Below are 17,750 nucleotides of genomic sequence, written 5' to 3'. Positions count from 1 at the left end.
GTAAAACCCATATCAATGCAGAGTACTGTAAGGCTAATTTTAAACTAGCAAGTAACTGCTGCAAATTGTTGCAAGGTACTTGCTTTTCATGCAAACTAAGCAGGTTACTTTGTACAAGTTTTTCACAAGTAACTTGCGGGTACTTACATGGTACTTGCAGTGCCAGTCTACCAAAATGGTGACTTACAGGCAGATCATATGATTTGTTTGCAGCTCTTTTAATTCTTATGAATAACGAGGAAGAGAGAGAGAGAGAGAGAGAGAGAGAGAGAGAGAGAGAGAGAGAGAGAAAGAGAGGTAGGTTTGAATTAGGGACTGGATACTGAGAAGACCACAGTACGAAGCCTTCAATAATCTCCTACAAGAATTGAGAGTAGAGAATGCGGATAGCTTTAAAAAAAAAAAGTGTGTCTATACAAATGACCTGGAATGTTTGATGTTAATTAGAACAAAGTGGAAATTTCTACCTGACAAAGTTCCTGCATGATTTTCTCCAAGAAATCAAACTAGCAATAAACAGGCCCGTCCACTTCATACCTGCGGTAAACAACAAAGATATACACATCTGTTTGGTAAAAATACTGCTAGAAAATATTATTTCACTTTCCAATTCAACTATTTAAACTTCCTACGTTTTGGCACTTTATATTCGGTGCATTTGGGCACATTTTATGTCAGATAGTACAGTTAAACTTGCTCAAAGTGGAGTCACAAGGGACCAATATTTGTTTTACTAATTATGCCTTAAAACACCTATCTTCAACATCGTTACACAAAACATTATACAGTGCACAGTATTTTAATATTATTTAGAACTTACCTGTATCTGCCTACGCATGACACTCGGCTATCCCGATTGACGTACATAGTTCTGTAGTACACTGATTTGTTAATTATTATTATTATTATTATTATTATTATTATTATTATTATTATTATTATTATTCCTGTGCTTTATTATTACATATAGCATGGTACACAGTATGGCACTATCACAACACTAAGCTTTCTTCCACATATCAAACAAACTTGTTTCCTCTTCTTTCTAATTGTGTACCTCCCGGCCTTTCTCACTGCTAGAAGGGCTGTAGTTGATTCGAAAACATGGTGTGTCGTTACATTGTTCATCGCTTTGAATGATATTCTTTGCCTTGTGGGGCACGTTTCTTGCTTGACACAAGTAGGATTCTATCGTTAGACATGTCGGGAAAGTGTGTGGAGGAAAGGGTACCAGGGTAGAGTGTTATCCAGGAATTAGGTTAAGACAGATGTTGAAGAAAGTAGAAGAGAAGGAGGAGGGAAAGGAGAAAGTGGTAGTGTTTCACGTTGGTACTAACAATGTAAGACAAGCAGGTATAAGTACCAACATAGTTGGGGATGTGTGGGATCTGGTAAATGCAGCACGGATGAAGTTTAAGGAAGCGGAGATTGTTATCAGTGGAATACTGTGTAGGAAGGATGCTGACCGGAAGGTGATTGGGGATTTAAATGAGACTATGGAGTGGGTATGTGGGGAAACTGGGAGTGAAATTTCTAGATCCTAATGGGTGGGTAGGAGATAGGGATCTGCACTCAGATGGCCTTCACTTAATCTGCAGTGGTACATATAAGTTAGGAAATTTGTCTAGAAGGGTTATAGGGACGTGCATTCAGGGAAACAGGGTGCACTAGACAGTGGTGTTAAGGGAACAGGGAACTGGAAATCAAGTAGGGATGACATAAAACTGTTAGTGCTCAACTGTAGAATATTTTAAGAAAGGAATAGAATTAAGTAATTTAATAGATATATACTTACCAGATATTGTAATAGGAGTTGAATCATGGCTGAGAAATGATATAATGGATGCAGAAATCTTCTCATGGAACTGGAGGGTGTATCGTAGAGATAGGATAGGAAAGGTAGGAGGGGGAGTATTCATTCTCGTGAAAGAAGAATTTGTAAGCTACGAAAAAGTTAAAGATGACAAGCACAAAATTCTAGGGGTAAGGCTCATTTCTAAAGATGAAAGGCAACTAGATGTCTTTGGGATGTACAGATCAGGAAAGGGTAGCTCAGATGCTGATTCAGAATTATTTGATAAGATAATCGCCTATGTGGGAAACGATAAGGAAAGGAACGTGATCGTAGCGGGTGATCTCAATTTACCAAATGTCAATTGGGAAAGTAATGCGAACGACAGGAAACATGACCAAGAAATGGCAAATAAGTTAATACGGGAAGGGCACCTGATTCAGAAAGTGATGGAACCAACTAGAGGGAAGAATATTCTGGATGTGGTGCTGGTAAAACCAGATGAGCTCTATAGAGAAACCAAAGTAATAGATGGTATTAGTGATCACGAAGCTGTTTTTGTGGTAATTACAAATAAATGTGAAAGAAAGGAAGAGATTAAAATTAGGACTGTTAGGCAGTACCATATGGCTGATAAAACAGGCATGAGGTAGTTTTTAATAAGCAACTATGATCGGTGGAAAACGGTAAATAAAAATGTAAACAGACTCTGGGATGGGTTTAAAGCAATTGTTGAGGAATGTGAAAATAGGTTTATACCTTTAAAGGTGGTAAGGAATGGTAAAGATCCACTATATTGTAACAGGGAAGTAAAGAGACTAAGAAGGAGGTGCAGGTTGGAAAGAAATAGAGTTAGAAATGGCTGTGGAAGTAAGGAGAAATTGAAGGAACTTACTAAGAAATTGAATCTAGCAAAGAAGTCTTTTAAGGATAACATGATGGCAAGCATAATTGGTGGCCACACTAATTTTAGTGAAAAATGGAAGAGTATGTATAGGTACTTTAAGGCAGGAACAGGTTCCAAGGACATTCCAGGAATAATTAATGAACAAGGGGACTGTGTATGCGAGGATCTTCAAAAGGCAGAAGTATTCAGTCAGCAGTATGTAAAGATTGTTGGTTACAAGGATAATATCCAGATAGAGGAGGTGACTAATACTAAAGAAGTATTAAAATTTACCTATGACAGCAATGACATTTACAGTAAGATACAAAAGTTGAAAACTAGAAAAGCAGCTGGAATTGATAAGGTTTCGAGGGATATACTAAAGACAATGGGTTGGGATATAGCACCATATCTGAAGTACTTGTTTGATTTTTGTTTGCATGAAGGAACTTTACCAAATGAATGGAGAGTTGCTCTAGTAGCCCCTGTATATAAAGGAAAGGGTGATGGGCATAAAGCTGAAAATTACAGGCCAGTCAGTTTGACATGCATTGTATGTAAGCTTTGGGAAAGCATTCTTTCTGATTATATAAGACATGTTTGCAAAATTAATAATTGGTTTGACAGAAGGCAGTTTGAGTTTAGGAAAGGTTATTCCACTGAAGTCCAACTTGTAGGATTCCAGCAAGATATAGCAGATATCCTGGATTCAGGAGGTCAGTTCGACTATATTGCGATTGACTTATCTAAGGCATTTGATAGGGTAGATCATGGGAAACTACTGGCAAAAATGAGTGCAATTGGACTTGACAAAAGAGTGACTGAATGGGTGGCTGTGTTTCTAGAAAATAGAACTCAGAGAATTAGAGTAGGTGAAGCTTTATCTGTCCCTGTAAAAATTAAGAGGGGAATTCCTCAAGGCAGTATTATTGGACCTTTATGTTTTCTAATATATATCAGTGATATGTGTAAAGAAGTGGAATCAGAGATAAGGCTTTTCGCAGATGATGTTATTGTGTACAGAGTAATAAATAAGTTACAAGATTGTGAGCAACTGCAAAATGACCTCGATAATGTTGGGAGATGGACAGTAGGCAATGGTATGATGATAAATGGGGATAAAGTCACGTTGTGAGTTTCACAAATAGGAAAAGTCCTCTCAGTTTTAATTACTGTGTTGATGGGGTGAAAGTTCCTTTTGGGGATCATTGTAAGTATCTAGGTGTTAATATAAGGAAAGATCTTCATTGGGGTAATCACATAAATGGGATTGTAAATAAAGGGTACAGATCTGTGTACATGGTTTTGATGGTGTTTAGGGGTTGTAGTAAGGATGTAAAGGAGAGTGCATATAAGTCTCTGGTAAGACCCCAACTAGAGTATGGTTCCAGTGTATGGGACCCTTACCAGGATTACTTGATTCAGGAACTGGAAAAAAATCCAAAGAAAAGCAGCTCGATTTGTTCTGGGCAATTTCCGACAAAAGAGTAGCGTTACAAAAATGTTGCAAAGTTTGGGCTGGGAAGACTTGGTAGAAAGGAGACGAGCTGCTCGACTAAGTGGTATGTTCCGAGCTGTCAGTGGAGAGATGGCGTGGGAGGACATCAGTAGACGAATAAGTTTGGATGGTGTCTTTAAAAGTAGGAAAGATCACAATATGAAGATTAAGTTGGAATTCAAGAGGACAAATTGGGGCAAATATTCGTTTATAGGGAGGGGAATTAGGTATTGGAATAACTTACCAAGGGAGATGTTCAATAAATTCCCAATTTCTTTGCAATCATTTAAGAAAAGGCTATGAAAACAACAGATAGGGAATCTGCCACCTGGGTGACTGCCCTAAATGCAGATCAGTAGTGATTGATTGATTGATTGATTGATTGATTGATTGATTGATTGATTGATTGATTGATTGATTGATTGATTGATTGATTGATTGTTTGATTGAATGTGCATGTGTTTTTAAGCTCTTCATTCGTTTCTCCCATCCATATTATCGCTCTCTCCAAACACGTGTATTAGTTTGTCAAAATAATGGCATTGATTATATCAGCACCAGCAATGCACAAATATTGCATGTAGGACTACAATCAGTTCCTAATATTTTCCACATTGTACAAGTAGATTTTAAAGGATTCTTTCATTTTTCGTTTCGATGTCTGCGTTGAGATTCCGCATTGTATAAAAGTAAGAACATTATAAAGCCGTAAGCTTCGCCAGGACTGAGAAAATATTCCGTAGTTGACAAGTTTCCGCTTTATTCAAGTGCCACTTTGAGCATGTTTTACTGTATTACTACCCTCGGGCCTAAAATGTTCCAATGCTCGGTACTTGGAATATTCCTTGTCCTAAAATTCAGCTGCTGCTTCGGACAGATGGGTTATGAGAAATCGCATCGAAATACCATTACGTTACGCGATAGTTTAAACGTAGCTTAGTTGGAGCCTTGCCCTAACAAAACTCACCTCATCTCGTCAATAAGACAGGCGTACAATTTCTTTAACTCACAATTCATAAATGCACGGTGCATTGACATCTCAACAAGCAGCTACAATAATACATATTCTGTAATGGGAACAAAGAATTTACAAACTCACTCGCACAAAAAAAAAGAGGGGGGGGGGGGGGGCAAATATGCATACCTTTGCTAAAGGAACATAAATTGTTGCTATGCCACTCTCTATGAATTATGAATTTCATAGCAGAAAACTATTTTTACAAGTTTCTTCACTTCCTAGGAAAAAATTTGTTTTCAGGTTGTGCCATTTTCTAAGTATTTTCTCGGTGGCATGTTAAAGTCCCCTGCATTGGTAGTGAAAGCATTGGGTGCCTTAATTCTGTCTTTGAATTCACTACTGTGAACATCCCAAATTTCTGGGAAATTCTTGACTCCTTTTTTTGGTATTAATTCACCAGTGTCCCTCCTGGACCATTAAGTGGTGTGGTGTGCTCACATAAATGTAGTTTCGTTTTCTAAATTAAATTACAATATACAGAGAAATAAATGTGATCACTTACTTATCAACTTCTTCCACTTGCACAAAATAGGATCAGATTCTATCCGTGTAAGTAATTTGTGGAAGGTTAGGAAGTGTCCTTCACACTGCTAGTATGTGACTGGCTGAAAGCATCTAGCACAAGAAATTGCTAACCGCCGCGAATCAGCTTTCTGAGGAATTTAGACTTGCAATTGGCGCAGCAAGTTCCTTCGTGCAAGTAAATGGCTGCAATACTTAATAGTGTAAACCTAGCCTAAGAAAGGCGTAAAATTTCATAAAACCAGAACGCAAAGTACAGTGCATTGACATCTCAGCAAGCAGCTATGGTAATACATATTCTGTAACAGGAACAAGGAATCCAAAACCTCGCTCTCAGATGTGGAAAAAATAAAAAAAAACAAATAGGATCACCTTTGCTAAAGGAACTTACATTGTCCAAAATGTTGCTATGCTACCTGCTATGAATTTCATACTAGATAAATACAGCCACCAAGACTCGGCTGGCATTCCTGAAGAGCCACTTTATTTTTACAAGTTTTTTCTCTTCCTAGGAAAACTGTTTTCACATTGTGCCATTTTCTCAGTATTTCTTTTGGTGGTGTCTTAAAGTCCTCTGAACCGGGCGAGTTGGCCGTGCGCGTAGAGGCGCGCGGCTGTGAGCTTGCATCCGGGAGATAGTAGGTTCGAATCCCACTATCGGCAGCCCTGAAGATGGTTTTCCGTGGTTTCCCATTTTTACACCAGGCAAATGCTGGGGCTGTACCTTAATTAAGGCCACGGCCGCTTCCTTCCAACTCCTAGGCCTTTCCTATCCCATCGTCGCCATAAGACCTATCTGTGTCGGTGCGACGTAAAGCCCATAGCAAAAAAAAAAAAAAAAAAGTCCTCTGCATTGGTACTGAAAGCATTGAGTGTCTTAATTCTGTCTTTAGATTCACTGCTGTGAACGTCCCAAATTTCTGGGAAGCTCTCAATTTTTTGTACTAATTCACCAGTGCCCTTCCTAAACTGTTGAGTATATGTCTGGTGCTTACATAAATTCAGTTATGTTTTCCAAATTTAATGTGCAATGTGATCACCTACTTAACAACTTGCACCTTCCGCTTGCACAAAATAGGACCTGAATCTATCCGTGCAAGTATCTTGCGGAAGCTCACGACAAGTCATTCGCACTGCTAGCAGAAGACTGGCTGCAAGCGTCTTGCCCAAGAAATTGCTAACCGCCGCAAGTCAGCTTGCTGAGGAGTTTAGACTTGCAATTGGCACAGCAAGTGCAAGTAAATTGTTGCAATAATTTGCTACTGTAAACCTAGCCTAAGCCTATCATATTCTACCATCACACATGCTGGTCTGAGGCCTCTGTTTTAGTAGTGTACCACTTGAAAGAACCAGTAATAGAGTTTCTTGCCAATCGTGGTGTTATATGTACACTCTCAGCAATTTTATGTGGGTTGATAGTTTATTTACACTCCTACTCCCTTATTTCTGAAAGTATATAAATATATTGAACTCATTTTGATCCTGCTTTCGGTGCTCATCACTTCTGTAAATGCCCACAAAATGTCCATGCACGAGAAGCTGAGGGCGAAAGCTAGTTAAATACCATACATTCATTACAGACACAAAAGCTGCACAGATTACCAAGTAAATTAAGTAGACAGGTTGGTGGTGGTTTTAAGATGAAGCACAACCATACAACCACTGTCTCCTAACTCTCATCAGAGAGAGAAAATGGAAGAAGTTTGACACTTCGAAGAAGAACGAAGGTATGGGGGGAGAAAAGAGCAGGCGTTGGCCACGAAGGTTGTGAAAATTAAATAATCCATAGGCCTCGCGAACCAAACCCAACACCGAGAAGCTGAGGGTGAAAGCTAGTTAAATACCATACATTCATCACAGACACAAAAGCTGCACAGATTACCAAGTAAATTAAGTAGACAGGTTGGAGGTGGTTTTAAGATGAAGCACAACTGTACAACCACTGTCTCTTAACTCTCATCAGAGAGAGAAAATGGAAGAAGTTTGACACTTCGAAGAAGAACGAAGGTATGGGGGGAGAAAAGAGCAGGCGTTGGCCACGAAGGTCATGAAAATTAAATAATCTATAGGCCTCGCGAACCAAACCCAACACCGTCGGGGTCGGAAAAAAAAAAAAAAGAAAAGTTGACCAAGGAAGGTCGGTCAGGAAAGATGCAAATGAGGAATCTGGCACAAGTGGAAACAATGTCACACTCAGTGAGTGGTCCCGTGGTAACGTTTGGATTGGGGTGATAGGATACATTCACAGTATCCCCTGCATATTTTAAGAGGCCACTAAAAGGGGGACAATGGACTTTCAGACTTGGGAGCATGAGTTGGCGACGACGCTTCCCATAGCTGAGTCCAGCATTGCCTCCACTTATTTGTGCCTTACTCCTCACTTTCATCTTTTCCATCCGGCCTCCCCTGGTCAGCCCTTGTTCCCTTCCGACCCCGATGGCATCAGGTTTGCAAGGCCTAAGGAGTCCCTCACCTTGACGCTGTCCGTGGCCCCTCCCTTTCTTTTGCTGATATCTCCATTCTTCAAAGTGTCGACCTGTTCCAACCTCTCTTTGATTAGTGTTAATAGAGGATGACTGCGCTGCTGCACTTCCTCCTAAAACAATAATCGCCACCACCTGTGGTCGCCATCCAAAGCTCCTGATAAGATTCCCCTGGAGGTTCACTTTTCAGTCTCCTCTCAATTCAGCCAGGGGTACCGTGGATAGGAAGGGGACACCATGGATGATTTACTCTGCAAATATTTGTCAAAATTGACATTACAACCAGCTTATTTGCAAAAGTCAAATTACTTAGGAAATCCTCTCTAGTCTACAACATTTTGTACTTTTCAGTAAGTTATTCCTGTAAATCTTCAACAATAAGGGTGAAAAGACATTGAACCTCATCTCATCCCAGTCAACTATTATGACCCAAACACCAATTCTTCCATCATTTCTCGCTGCAGTTTATAAATGGCATACCTTATACTAACCAGCATAAACCCTCAATATATCAGATATCTTTTCCCTTCCCATCAGCATACATAATATCATTATCCTCTCAAAGTATTTCTCAGTTACTTGTCTGTTACAAAAAACTGCCTTGGACAATTCATATGAGGTCTAACATAAGTTTGCTATCTATACTCCACCAGAGATTTTGCACTTCTGCTGCTTTGACACTGTATGTGATTATCCATGTATTCTACTCTGTTTATCTTCATTCTCATTCCAATAAATTGTATAATCCAAAAACAGCTAGGATTTCTTGCACCTTGAACAGGTTTTCAATTTTAAAGTCATCTGTCTATTTCTTTTTTATGATCAATAAGGAAATTATGTAACTTCTCAAAATTTGTCCATTTCCTATTTTCCTCTATTTTGGAATTCTTTATTACATTTCAGGAAAGGTTTTCTAATGCTTTGCTTTTTATGATATCAATGTATTTCTAAAGTTTCAAAATGTCTCTCTTTTTTTTTTTTTGAACTGTACATTTATTTTCAACATTATTGCTACTTTCTACTTAATATTTCCTGTTTACATCATTTCTAGTTTGAAGCCCTTTTCTATGGCCTTCTTTCAAGTTTAGCTGTTACTCTGACTATGTTTGCCACCTGGTTGTCATTTTTACCCATTTTTACTCATAGTTCTCAGATATTCTCTTGCTGCTATTTCCAGTACTACACTGTTGTTTATCATATATTCCATTTTGTTATCTTGGACCTATTAACTGTTGATTATCTGGAAATATTTCACTGTTACCTATGTATTTTTTTTCAGTTTTAATATTCTTAAGCTTTTCAGCCCTTATTCACATGCAGACTTATCTTTCGGTATCTTGGGATGAACAGTGCTTAGTTGACTATAGTTCTGTTGATGATTGGTCTTCACACAGAATACTCATACATTCTTAACGTTTTTTAAATTACAGGTCGGTTATGATACAGTCTATGATCTATTTTGTATTCCTGGTGCCCTGAATGTTTTAGTGAAAATTACCTTGTTCATAAGACTGAATGCTCAATGACTACTGTAATTTCAAATTTCCATGCAGAAATCTGTTGTACATTTCCAATAATTCCTCATAGCTTGTCTGTCTTCCCCATACTTGCCTATCTCTTTCTGACACCTATGTATTCTAATTTCAATATTTTGATGAACATACCTAATCACATCTTAACTCTTATCACTTTTCACCCAAGTTCATTGCTCTGTCATCTATCTCTTCTTCCTTATTTCATGTTGCTTATCCATCATTAATTTTCAACAGTTCCTATTATATCCTATGCTTGCTGCCAGCTCAGACTTAGTTTCTTCATTTCATGAAGCATATTGATATTCATTTCATATTGTTGAATGTCAGTTCATTTGCCACGTTGTTTTGAGAGGTCTCTATATTATTGAATTGAAGTGTGACTCGGTCACTCCCAGGGGTAAAGATTTCTCTTCTTTGCTGATAACTTAGTCTCAACAGTACTAACACCAACTGTGTACATCCCTATGCTCTCATCTGTTCAGTGTTGCCATAGTTAAGGATTCCTTGGACAGCGGATTGTACACTACTTTGGGCATATAATGCGCCGAGATGGTAGTCTTCAAAAGCTGATTGTTGAGGGCAAAGTCCAGGGAAGCAGACAATGAGGACGAGTACCAACGCAATGGATTGACATGGTGAACGGCCCCGTACAGTGTTCTTTCAGAGCAACCCCATTGAAAGCTTTAGATAGGGAAGAATGGCGGAGTATGGTTCATCGGCTAGAGGGCTGAATATTATGATAGTTATGACGCCTCAGTCATAAGGAAAAATGAAGAAGAAGAGTTAAATTGTAACAGTTTCAACAATGACCTAATGACTATAATCCTAAAATCAGTTTGTTATTTAGTAGCATCTTACCTTCACTTGGTACTTCAGCTGATACCTCCTCTCTGCTTGCAGTAGTTTCCTCTCCACTGGTTGCTGTTTCTGTACTTTTGCCTTCTTCTGCAGCCTCCTCCTTGCTAGCTACAGCTTCCTCTTCTTTGCTGACAGCTATAGCCTCCTCAGCACTGGGGGCTTCTACACTGGCAGCTGTAATTTCCTCGCCACTCTGTGGCTGCTCTTCTATACTGACAGTTGTGTCTTCCTCGGCGCTGATACCACCTTCCTCAGCACTAACGGCCCTTCCTTCTGCACTGGCAGAACCTTCTTCGGTGGTAGGAGAGCCAGCCTCTGTACTAGCAGCATCCTCAATGCTTGTAGCCACTTCCTCTGTACTGGTTGCTCCTTCGATACTGGCAGTTACCTCTTCGGCACTGGCAGTTGTCTCTTCAACACTGGGTACTCCTTCCTCAGCACTGGCAGTTGTCTCTTCAATGCTGAGTACTTCTTCCTCAGCACTGGTAGTTGTCTCATCAATGCTGAGTACTTCTTCCTCAGCACTGGCAGTTGTCTCTTCAACACTAGATACTCCTTCCTCAATTCTAGCAGTTGCCTCTTCAACACTTTCAACACTGGATACTCCTTCCTCAGCACTGACAACTGCCTCTTCAATGCTGGCGACACCTCCTTCAGCACTGGCAGCTGCCTCTTCAGTGCTGGCGACACCTCCTTTGGCACTGGCAGCTGCATCTTCAGTGCTGGCGACACCTCCTTCAGCACTGGCAGCTGCTTCTTCAGTGCTGGCGACACCTCTTTCAGCACTGGCAGCTGCTTCTTCAGTGCTGGAGACACCTCCTTCAGCACTGGCAGCTGCTTCTTCATTGCTGGCCACACCTTCTTCAGCACTAGCAGCTGCTTGTTGAGTGCTGGATGTTTCTTCCTCAGCACTAACAACTTGTTCTTCAGTGATGGGTGAAACTTCTTCCACATTAGCAGTTGCTTCTTCAGTGCTGGCTACTCTTTCGTCAGCACTGATTGCTTCCTCTTCGGCGCTGGGTGCTTCTTCAGTACTATCAGCTGCCTCGTCGGTGCTCGGTACTTCTCCTTCGGTGCTGCCAACTGTTGCTTCAGCACTAGAAGCCCCTTCCTCTGTACTGGGAGCTGCTGCTTCTCCACTAGCTGGTCCTTCCTCAGCACTAACAACTGTTTCCTCAGTGCTGGCAGCAACTTCCTCAGCACTTTCACTTCCTGTGACCTCTGTGCTTGTAACAACCTCCTCAGCACTAACAGCAATTACTTCCTCTGTGTTAGTAGTTCCTTCCTCGGAACTTGTACCATCTAGTACCCCGCCGCTAGGATGAACTTCTTCAACTTTGGAAACCCTTTCCTCTCCACTATCTGCTGCTTCGTGTACAGTTGGAGAAGTGTCGTCATCACTAGCTACTGCTTCCTCATCACTTGGAGAACTCTTTTCCGCACTATCTGCTGCTTCCTCGGCGCTAGGCGCACCCTCCTCAGTATTGGCAGTTGTCTCTTCAATGCTGTCTGCTCCTTCTTCGGCACCAGCAGCTGTTTCTTCAGTGTTGGCTGCTCGTTCTTCGGCACTAGCAGTAACTCCTTCAGCACCAACAGTTTCTTCGTCGGAAGTGAGACCAGCTGTTTCTTTCTCTGTACTTTCTGTACTTGCATCTCGTTTTTCCCTACTTGTAACATCATCGTGTGGTTCGTGTAATTCTATGCTAGCTTTGGTTTCAAGTGTTTCTTGCGAATCTACACTCTTGCCCGTTTCTAATGTTTCTTGTGATTCAGTGCTGGCTATACCCTCTTGAGTAGTCGTTTCATATTCCGCGCTTGTAATTTCACCTCCAGTTTGCTCAGCTGAGGTGGTTTCAGCACTCTCTCTCTCTTCTCCTCCAGCTACTTCATTCGATTCTAGTTCTTGTGTCGCTTCGCTCTCTTCTCGGTCTGATTTATCTGGAAGCTGAAACAAACAAACAATTTTTATTATTATTATTATTATTATTATTATTATTATTATTATTATTTTACTCAGCAAACATCTATGAGGGTGGTTCCATAAATAACATTACATGACTTCGAATAACGTAAATAGTTGCAACTTTCTAAACATAGTACTTGTACATATAATCCATTACTTGGGACAGATTACTTTAGCGCACAGCAAACATCTATGAGGGTGGTTCCATAAATAACATTACATGACTTCGAATAACGTAAATAGTTGCAACTTTCTAAACATAGTACTTGTACATATAATGCATTACTTGGGACAGATTACTTTAGCGCACAGTCCTTGTAAAAGGCTAAGGGTAAGCACTTAAGCGTTGAAATAATCAAGGTCAAGCGCTGAAACCCAATCCTTCTACATCTAAATATTTAATGTTCCAGATATATGGATATTTTTACACCCACCCTAGTGGAGGACTTCCCAGGAGATGCCATGTCGCAAGGGGGTTACCATCTTCGTTGGCCGGTTTTTCATCAGTAACAATCTTAATCATCGTAAAGTTTTGAACTTGACGATGAACTCACTCTCGTAAGTTTCAGTGCCGTGTTCTCGAAAAGTGAAAAGTATTTACACTTTTTTAAACAAGCCGTAAGTTCATTTCCCGCAATCCCAACGTGGCTTCAAAGCCACGCGAAAGTGATTCTGGTGCCAATATCACATAACCCGGCTAGGTCATGAATCTGCTCCACCAGTGGGTGTTGCGAGAAATTGGTGTCGATAGGCGGAATTTGGAATTTTTTAAAGCACGTACGATACCGCAACAATTTATGGCTGTGTCCAGTGAAAGCCAAAGCATATTTTTGTCGTGGACTAAATTTCTGACACCATTGTACACAACAAAACGTCCTTTCCTAATGTGACCAGTAACACTTTTGATCACAGAAGCAGGAACGCACGCCTTATGCAGTACCGAGTTACAGTGGTGCGCGTCTGACTGCAACAGTTGCTCCAAAGAAAGCAACTCCTAAAACTCTTGTCTTCATCCTCATGAATTCACACTGCCGGAGGATCCTCTGGATGAGCTCTTACCCATTAGTATTAGTTGGCGCCAGCTTAGAACAGGACGATCCAATATCAAAGATAAAATAGCATAACAAATCAGGTGCAGTCTTAGCTGAGTGCTGCCTGGTTTTGTCGTGTAGTACAGTAATATGGAGCTCGTCCACCGCAGCCGAAGTCGTTCACTTATTTTGAACGTGCTGATGTTTCCTTCAAACGCAGAAATCTGATCACACTACTCACCTCAACGTCTGACCATTTTTCCACCAGACTAGGATTGCTATATCTAGCTGGGACCTCGTCGGGACACTTTGAGGTGGGGTTGTAGAAATGAAAAAAAAAAATGTTGCGGCAGAAGTAGATCAAATGATATATGCAGTATTTGCTCCACCCGTATAATCTTGTTGCTTAAGACACCCTCATACTTACGTATTCTAGTCGAAAGATACCTTCAGGAATATGTATTCTAGTTGAAAATATGATAAACTTGTCATGTAAATATTTTTGATTGAAAGTAGAAGAGAAATGAGTTCCTAAATGTATTGCTAATTGATATTGTGAATGTAATGCTCATTTTTTTCGTAATTAATTCGCTTCGTATATTTTTTTTTATTCACATTACAGAGAAGTAATTGGGACAATAGCAGTTGTTTAGAATGTTTCGTGGAATCTTAGAGAAAATTTTCTTCCCGATTATCAACAACAATGATTTGAAATATAAAGAAAGCTTCAGGTCCATCATTTATTCTGTGTAACGGGAGCACTGGGAGATACAGATACACGGCCATGACTGCTTTCTTCACTGTATCAACTTTTGGGAAACACTCATTAAATGAAGATGTTAAAGGAAATTTGTTTTGTTCTTGAATGCTCATGTTTTTTCACAGTGCAGCTTACACTACTCTCTGTAGCGGAATAGCGAGTGTTTAGAATGTGTATCCCATGGTTACTGACTGAGGAATATACTAAGATCACTATTTCGCATGACACATTTTTCACAGCCTCTTCATTTACAAGATCCGAATGTACTCCGTAGCTAGTTGATTCTGAAAATGGTCCACGAAATTTGGCTACTTCTAAATATTCCATAGGTCACAGCTTGAACTTCGAATAACTACCATGGGACTCAGGCGACTCTGGCACTGCTTCCATTTCCTTTTGCGGGTCTTCGTAATCTAATTGGCCATGGTTAACTCTAGGATTCTTCTGACTAACGATATTGGGTCTGTATGGTATAGAACAGGGCCTGCCAAACGGGCGATCACGATTGGCGACATTCCTTTTGGGTAGATTCCAATTTTTGTTTTTGAAAAAGTAAAATAAAAATAATTCCTTACGTTCATGTAAGAAATGGAGGAACTATTTTTTTAAACCCTTATTTCCTCCAGATCTATACAGTATTTGAACCTAACGATCTCTATGGAGAAAATAGAAATACCAGTAGTAAACAAAACAAAACTGAAACAAAACAAAAACGAAATAATGGCAACACGGCAAACAAGCAATATAAGGTTAACTACCTCCCTACTTCCTGGCTAAGTGATCGCATGTGTAACTCTCTATCTCTCCTGACCTAGCGTAATACCTGTGTGCTAGGATCTCCCCTCTCCCCCTCCCGCCCCCCCCCTCCGGTAACACATGCTTTACCGTCCCCCTTTCCCCCCACTGCTAGCTAGTAGTGGGGAAGGCCACCATTCTCCTGCGCTGAGTCGAGTGAAATTTTACACTTTACATGTATCAGGATTATCCTCTGCCTGGTTCATTCTCTCTCTCCTCTTGACACAACTCAGATTTAGCTTTTAAGGCGGCTGTACATCTGCGTCTAATTCTGTTCAAAAACCTACATTAATTACCGGCACACTTCTGACAATGCGTCCACAATCATATCTGCCAACTTTTATGGTTTATCCGTAAAATTTACGGAAAGTGCGCCATTTTACGGTTTTACGGATGGATGGTGTCATTTTACGACTTCGCGGAAAAATTGAAATGTTAACATTCGATAATCGCTCCACTTCCGTACAATCGATTGTTTGGTCGAAGGCAAGTCCGCGATAGTCGATAACTCATTTTTTGATATGATTGGTATTTTTAACAGTGTGATGTTTATGTCGTTATTTGAATTGAATTTAAAGCCGGGATAACAGTTCTTCCATGTGAATCCTCTTTGGTCAAGGTACGTAGAGTACAAGGTAGGGTTCGCGAGAGAGGTGCGCAGTAGCGAAGCAAAGCTGTGACGTCACGCAGGACCCTCGCGTTGAATCTGCCCTGAATGAGGTAGAGGTAGTTCGAACAAGAATCTCTGTGCACGCAGGAGCTAGGTGCTAATAATAGACGATAGTAACATATCTGTGGTGTATAAGAAACCGTGTGTGTTTATTTTATGTGATAAAACGTAAAAATCAGTACGGTAATAGTGTACACTTTTCAGTATGGTTTGTCTTGCGAGTACAGGCTGGACAAATCATAGCAGGCACGCGAAGGAACGAAACATAAACTTCCATGTATTCCCTAAAGCCACTGACCTAAATAAATGGTGACAGAACTAATCAAGACATTATCGAAAGTTATCTTTCTCAGCTTCGAGGGTTCGGAAGACTTTATGACCATCCTCTTCCGACAGCTGTGACGCAAAAGGTGAAATAATTGCTTCTCAGCCTCAATGCTTCCGAGGCGATAAGAAATTCCAACTGCTCTGCGGAAGATTATGAAACATTACGTCTAAATACGTTACATGCTACTGATGAACTCGATCAAAACTCGGATATCGTGTGCCAGTCTACGCTAAAGCCAGCGTTGAGCCCACAGCATCCTGTTCTTTACCGGAGGATGAGCAATGGTTCGTTAAAGCCCTTGAAGAACTAGTAAAACAGCGAAACCAGGGATCGTGATGAGCTGCTTGAAGACTTCACTGTCTATACAGCTTTTAGGGTAAAGAAGAAGAACCTCGATATAGAAAGCCATTACGGAGAGCAAACAGGTCCACCTACAAGGGGTGGAAATTAGATTTCAAAAACATCTAGAGACAGTTTGATGCAGCCTACAGAGAGATGGCACACCCCGATAGTGCAGATGGGAAGAAAGTTCAAAATTTTACCACGTGAAAGAACTGAAAGAGGGTTCTAACATCATCACAAACCTTACGGATATCCTGAAGAAGAAATTCCCCGAAATGTATGAGGTTACAAGTGGCTTTGTGAGGAGCCGTTCTTTTATTCGAATGGACGCTTTAAACATTCAAGAGACCGGGTTTCAGTTAATACAATACCGATGAAGAAAGAAAAGCAAAGAAATTCCACTGATGCTATAGGTAAGTGTGTTTGATATTCTTTTTTAAAAAGCATCAGCATTATTATTTGTGTATAACATACCTGTTAATTTTTTTTTATGAAAGGCAATTTATTATGTTGTATATGAAATCAGTACTAAGAATGTTAATATACAGGCTCATTAATTTATATAGCCTATCTAATGTTAACGTGGAATTTGTCAGTTCCTGGCACTTAGAGAACATTTACTGTACTGTTTGTGTTGTGGACAGTTCCTAACAATTGCTGTTTGTGTTGTTGACAGTGTATATAGTTTACAAATATTTTCTGTAACAACGGACATATTTCTTGCAGTCATCAAGCTTTAATGTTCTAGTCTGTAACAATTAGAACCCCTTGTTATCGTTATCATAGGTGTTGAGAACATGAACATATGGAACGGTCATTCCACTGCGATCTCAGTCTTAGCATTGTTACAACCTTTTATACAGATCCAAATACTTCAGAAACGCTGCTTGATTCACACTGGATTTGATCTATTATTACTGTACTTTAATAGTGAAGTGGAATGCCGTTTCTGAGGTGATGTTGAAATATCAATGAAGTTCTCTTATCTCTAACTTGTGGCTAAAACAGAATAGCTCACATCTGTGTATTAGCCTATCTCATACAGAAGACAAGGCGCTGAGGGTTCACGATGACGTTATCGACGGCCAAGCGTGGTGGGGAGACCTGCGCGTGATCCCTACCTCTTACTCTACCTACTTTGCTCTTTGTTGTGAATCTTAGGTGTCGACAAGCTCTGCTCCGAAAATTCTTTGTTACGCTCCGTCCGCTTGTTGTGATTTAACCTTTATCCTTTGACCACGTGAGTGTTGTTCTTTGTTCACGATGTTG

General features: G+C 40.2%; 2 protein-coding genes across 4 annotated transcripts in view; one reads left to right on the top strand and one right to left on the bottom strand.

Annotated features, from left to right (window-relative positions):
* Nucleotides 1–17,750, top strand: part of LOC136866085 (putative protein FAM10A4) — a 405,358-nt gene that overhangs the window by 155,279 nt on the left and 232,329 nt on the right. The window lies entirely within an intron of this gene.
* LOC136866084 (uncharacterized) overlaps nucleotides 1–17,750 on the bottom strand; it is a 215,486-nt gene that overhangs the window by 76,459 nt on the left and 121,277 nt on the right. The window contains exons 4-5 of one of the 2 annotated variants that reach the window (XM_068226602.1): nucleotides 11,306–12,537; nucleotides 10,593–11,242 (exon numbers count right to left, since the gene is read on the bottom strand). In XM_068226602.1, coding sequence (XP_068082703.1) covers nucleotides 10,593–11,242; nucleotides 11,306–12,537 — 1,882 coding nt within the window. Of the gene's footprint in view, nucleotides 1–10,592; nucleotides 12,538–17,750 lie in introns of both variants that reach the window. The other variant, XM_067142746.2, reaches the window with a different exon arrangement.

This window comes from Anabrus simplex, chromosome 3 (genome assembly GCF_040414725.1).
Source record: "Anabrus simplex isolate iqAnaSimp1 chromosome 3, ASM4041472v1, whole genome shotgun sequence".
NCBI classification, from domain to species: Eukaryota; Metazoa; Arthropoda; class Insecta; order Orthoptera; family Tettigoniidae; genus Anabrus; species Anabrus simplex.
This window is presented reverse-complemented; position numbering and strand designations above follow the sequence as displayed.